Source organism: Terrapene carolina, unplaced genomic scaffold (assembly GCF_002925995.2).
Source record: "Terrapene carolina triunguis isolate 2854851 unplaced genomic scaffold, T_m_triunguis-2.0 Scaffold51605, whole genome shotgun sequence".
Classification (NCBI taxonomy): domain Eukaryota; kingdom Metazoa; phylum Chordata; order Testudines; family Emydidae; genus Terrapene; species Terrapene triunguis.
In genome coordinates, this window is record NW_020715956.1 from 12,093 (window position 1) to 17,871 (window position 5,779).

The window sequence follows — 5,779 nt, forward strand, 5'->3', positions numbered from 1 at the left end:
ACAAATTGTGTTCATCTATATGTCTGATAATTCTGTTCTTTACAATAGTTTCAACCAATTTTCCCTGTACTGAAATTAGGTTACTGGCCTGTAATTGCTGGAATCACCTCTGGAGCTGTTAAGAGCAGGGGACTGAAAGTCAAGAAACCTGGGGCTAGATTCACAAAGAAACTTAGTCGTGGCACGACACAAAACTTTTAGATGTCCAGAAACTCACTGGGATTCACAAAGTCTGAGTTCCGTGCCCAAGCTTCCTATACAATGAATGGGGAATTGGTTGACTTTTTTAAGTTTAGTGCTTATTAGTTAACCCTAACCCATTCCTTCCACAGATCCTATTCTCTTGCTTCCAATAAAGTCCCTCTTTGATATATTGGTATTTTGGGGGCTGTGACATTTCTTTGGTGGGGTTTGTGTTGCAGTACTTTAGTGTTTCTCATGTAGGGCTTTTATACGCCTTGCCAGCAGGGGGCACAGTGTTGTGGAAGCCCCAGGCTCCACAAAAAATAATTCAGGACCCAATCCATCTGAAGACAAGAGAGGGAAAAAGCCACACCCAACAGCAAGCAACAGTGAGGCAGCACCAGCCATACCTAGGGGAGGAGGGGCTACAGAGGTGACAAAAGTGACAACTTCTAATGCTCAGATTTTCAAGTAGCCTAAGGGAATTAAGTGCTCAAATGCCATTGAAATTCAATGGGAGTTAGGTACATAACTCCTGTAGATGCCCTTGAAAATCCTAGCCTGTCTACAATACAAAGATACTCAAATGTGTTAAGATCTAGGGAAGCTCTCAGCAAATCACAGGAATATGTGCTTTATCAGAAATTATATGATGTCGTGGCACATTATTTATCTGTTTGAAAATGGTGCTTTTGGATGAAACCTTCATTTTTAATAGCATAAGAAATAAGAAATAAAAACTTCATCATTCTTGATACTCTTCTCTCTGCCACATAACTGTTTTTCCAAAACTGAATGATGAAAACAAAAAACTAATTGTTTTTTAAATCAGAAATGGTTGTGGCTTTTTAAAATTGAAAACAGATTTTTCATGGGAAATGAAAATGTTTACTAACCCTCCAAAATATTTATTGAAAACCAAACACTTTCAAAAGCTGACTTTTTTTTCATTGACTTTTGACCAACATAAAATAAAAATTATTTTAAAATTCGCTCTGAAAAATCAGAGGAGCTCCTGCTGAGGGGCGGATTTGTCCGGCTGAAGAGGGGCAGGGACAGGTGGAGCCTGGCGGCTTCTTGAAGGGGGGAGATGTGTGGCAGGGCAAGGGTAAACCCCTGGAATGCCCTGCTAAAATGCTGGCTAAGCCCTGCTTTCTGGTAGGGAGGCCAGGGGCGGGGGCCCAGGCTGTCTGCAGAGAGCCCAGCTGCAGGCTCTAAGGAGGGCTGGCTCACTGCTATGAGTTGAGTTAAGTAGCGACAGCTGGGCTGAGGAGGGGGAGGGCTATAAAAGCCCAAAGAAAAGCTCCGTCAGGAGGCTAGCCTGGGAGGTAATAGGAGGGTTACATCTCTGTCTCCTCACCAGGGGAAAAGAGCCTCATGGGCCAGGAGGAGCCCCGGGGAGGGTCTGACTGTAAATAAAGACACAAGGGTGAAGCACCGAAAAAAGCGTGGGGACTATTTATTTTAACCACCCAACACAGGGCACAGGCACGAGAGAGTGGAAGCCTGTGCGGACCCTGTGACAGTGGGGCTTTCCCTTCAACTCCCCCCTCTCCAGTTCCTGTCACACAGACAGAAAGTTAGAAGACCAGAAGTCCGAAGTGCAGGCAATGAAATGTTTATTAGGGTTAGTTTCAAGCAAGGATATTCATAGCTCTAACACCGCAGAGTCTTTACCCATGTAGCTGTTCCCCCCCCTCTTCATTCTTAGAAGGCCCAAATATACCAGCAGTGCATGCCCCTGGTCCCACGCCTTATAACTTATGGTTATGTTACGTTTTGGAGGGTCGTGAGTCCGGGGCCTTCATACCACCTCTTTTGTATCCCATGGGAGGGGTAAGGAGTGAGGTTGTGCTTCAGTCAGGGACAGGCATTTCTTTGGTTTTTAGTGTTGCTTACGCCTCCCCCCATCCCCTTTTCCCCTCCTAGCTGTTGCTTGACCTTAGCTTGAGAGAAGAGTTAGACAGCCTTCCAGTGTATGCTCATATATTACACTCCCACCATACCCAGTAACACATTTAACTCTATCCTTTATCTTTTCTCATTATACTAACAAACCCATCTGGGTGGGAAAAGCAACACAGAGAGTCCTAGTATTTTGTTCACACATATTAGTAAGAATATAAAAATATCAAAAATTAGACTGGCAAACAAACCCCAAAATTCTGTCTCAGGAGAACAAACAGGCCTGAATCATCACTAACACTCCTAACAGGTACCTAAGAGGCTAACTTAGAGTTGTCATTGCTTTACCCTTCTTGGCATCCTTCAAACTCCCCTTTATAGCCCCTTTAATTTGACTCTACAATTCAGTCAGGCAGTAGTGTAGAATTGAACAGGGAAACTAAACCATATATAATATTTCTACAAAATAATACAGACATTTTCCCACTTTATCACACCTCCATTTTTATAGGCCCAAGTTGAAACACTGTCACATGGCCCAAGGATCACAAAAATAACTTTATTTTGTGATAACTAAGAAGTCCTACTCCTGCCCAAGAGTTTCCTCAGAGCCTCCTTGACTTCTTTGTTCCTCAGACTGTATATGATTGGGTTGAACATTGGAGTAATGACCGTGTAGAGCAGGGAGATTGCTCGGTTGGTGTCCACAGAACCACTGGAACCGGGCCTCATGTAGGTGATAAAGCAGCTGCCAAAGAACAAGGTTACTGTGATGAGGTGCGAGGAGCAGGTGGAGAAAGCTTTGTGTCTCCCCTCAGCTGAGCGCATCTTCAGGATGGTGGAGAGGATGCAGACGTAGGAGGTGATGATCAGGACAAAGGGGAATATTATGAACACTACAGTGAGCACGGCGTTGATAACATCATTCAGGGACGTGTCTGTACTCGCCAGCTTAAGCACTGGAATAACATCACAAAAAAAGTGCTCGATTTTATTTGGCCCATGGAAGGATAACATGAATATAGTGACCGTTTGCTCAAATGCCACCACATTGCCTGCAATCCACACCACAGATGCCAAGCTAATGGTGACTTTTCTGCTCATGACGAGCGAATAATGCATGGGGTTGCATATGGCGACATATCGGTCGTAGGACATTACAGCCAGCAGGCAGCACTCCGAGTTGCCGAAGAGGAGGAAGAAATACATCTGGGCTGCACAGCCAAGGAAGGAGATGGTCTGATGCTCTGACAGGAGGTTGGACAAGGTCTTGGGGATGATGACCGAGGTGTAGCAGACCTCCAGGACTGACAAGTTCCTGAGGAAGAAATACATGGGGCTTTGGAGCGCCAGGTCAGCCACCGTGACAGCAATGATGAGGCTATTTCCTATCAGGATGATGAGGTAGATGAGTAAGACCAGGATAAAGAGAAGGAGCTGCAGATGCTGGAGGTCTGAGAAGCCCAAAAAGATAAACTCAGTCACTGTACTTAAGTTTCCTTCCATATCTCTGTCCTGATGAGATCACATATGGATTCCAACACCTCAGGGGCTAGGATGGCATAAGTAGATAGAATCACTGTTACAGGATCAGTCACATCCCTCTCCCCTCTCTCATCTCTCTGAGTGCACCCAATTCAAGTGTTTGGCATCTTCACCATACTCGGCTCTGGGTGGAATCTTGTCATCCTTCCATTCTTAGACAAGAACCCAGACACACGGCTCCATGTACCAACCCCTTATCACCCTGCAGGGTTTGGTTTTGGCCACCTGTGTCTCCTCTCTTTGGGAAGCTGTGACCAGTGACAGTGATCTACATCCTCCTTAAAACAAGGGTTTTTTTTATTTTATTTTTTATTTATTTATTTAGCAATTGGAACAAAGCATTAGAGAAAAAAATGATTTTAAAACAGCAAACAGCCTGCACACAGATTTAGTCTCATCTATTCCTTTGCATCTCTACAAGGAAAGATAGAGCAGGGTTTTTCCTTACCTTATCCTAGCTAGCCCAGATCCTCCTGTGTGTCTGTGCAACTCCAAAACTGGTTCTCAGACAGACTCACTCTGTTCAAACTGGACTGGGTGCTCCCCACAAGTGTGAGCTATAACTTCGCTCTGGCATTGTCTCCTAATGAAACTTAAGTGTAAGCTTCTAAGCAATTGTTAACCAGGGTCTCCTCTCTCTGTCCCTAGATGGACAGGCTGGATCTGCTACCAGGTTGCTCCCTAAGGTCTTGTCTACACCTAAAATGTAGGTCAATTTAGGTACACATAAAACTTAACTATATTGCTCAGGGGTGTGAACAATTCGCACCCCTGGGAGACTAGTTAAGCCATCCTCAACCCCAGTATAGACACTGCTAGGCCAATGGAGGAATTCTTCTGTCATCCTAGCTACTATCTCTCAAGGGGGTGGTTTTATTGCAACAAAAGAAAATCCCCTTCTGTTACTGTAGCCAATATCAGGCACTACAACAGTGTAGCTGCAGCCCTGTAGCTGTGCTCTTCTAGTCTGAGACTGGCTGATCCAGATACAATATTAATAATTATTACAGAGCACCCAAATATTTGTCACAGCTTCCCTACCTCCTTCAGTTTTATTCTATTAATGACAATGAGATATTACACTGTTGAAGTACAAAACAATGGTGAGAAACGGATTTTAAAACAACAAACAGTTTAGAGGCATAGTTTGTCTTGTCTACTATTACATTTCACTACGAGCTAATTTAGATTGGCTTCCCTCTTAAATTACCAGAACACAACTGGGCCAATTTATTATCTCCTAAACTCTGAAGTCTGGTTTCAGAGTAGCAGCCGTGTTAGTCTGTATCCTCAAAAAGAACAGGAGTACTTGTGGCACCTTAGAGACTAACAAAGTTATTAGAGCATAAGCTTTCGTGGGCTACAGCCCACTTCTTCGGATGCATATAACATCATATGTGCATATATGCATCCGAAGAAGTGGGCTGTAACCCACGAAAGCTTATGCTCTAATAACTTTGTTAGTCTCTAAGGTGCCACAAGTACTCCTGTTCTTTTTCTGAAGTCTGGGTTAGATGAGAGATAAGCCTTTAGATTCAAGCACTATAGGTGTCTTTGAAAATGACAGCCTTAATAGACAGAGTCAATAGAGTGATGAGAGTCATTCCTTAAGGTTACTTAGCTTGCTAGAGATACATGATGCACAGTACCTTTGAGAAGACAGAGAGAAAGAGAGATGAGGGACCATTCTGCAGATTAGATAGATAAGAGTAAGTTAGAGGGTATGATTAGATGAGAAGGAAAGAGAGATAGAAAGACAGAGAGATAAATTTTGCTCATTTTTCCTTTCAATTCTGGAGATCATTTAGCTGAGAACAGCTAGGGATGATGCACATGTGGTTGCAACAATAAAGAAGGAAAACACCACAATCTGTCTCGTAAACCTTCCCAGCTCTGGCAAGTCCAAACTGTTTCTGAAAGCCACTTACCTCTGGAAGAGAAGCTTGTCTGCTAGTGACCCTCAGAGGCAGGTCCTTTTTATACTGTTCAGTGACCACTGGGATAAAATCTGCAGGGTTCTCTCTGACTCTGAGCACCCCGGACAATTAGCAATTACATTTCTGTTTTAAGCACACTGAACAATAAAATTGACTCAGCAATACAGAACCTGTCTTTAAACTTCAGAGATGGGCTGACCCAGATTACA

At 43.7% G+C, this 5,779-nt stretch overlaps 1 protein-coding gene across 1 annotated transcript; it reads right to left on the reverse strand.

Moving 5' to 3' along the window:
• Positions 1-2,661: 2,661 nt before the first annotated feature.
• On the reverse strand, positions 2,662-3,618 carry LOC112125087 (olfactory receptor 10A4-like). The gene is given in 1 exon segment (XM_024223544.2): positions 2,662-3,618. A coding segment is annotated over 1 exon segment (957 nt).
• Positions 3,619-5,779: the final 2,161 nt, after the last annotated feature.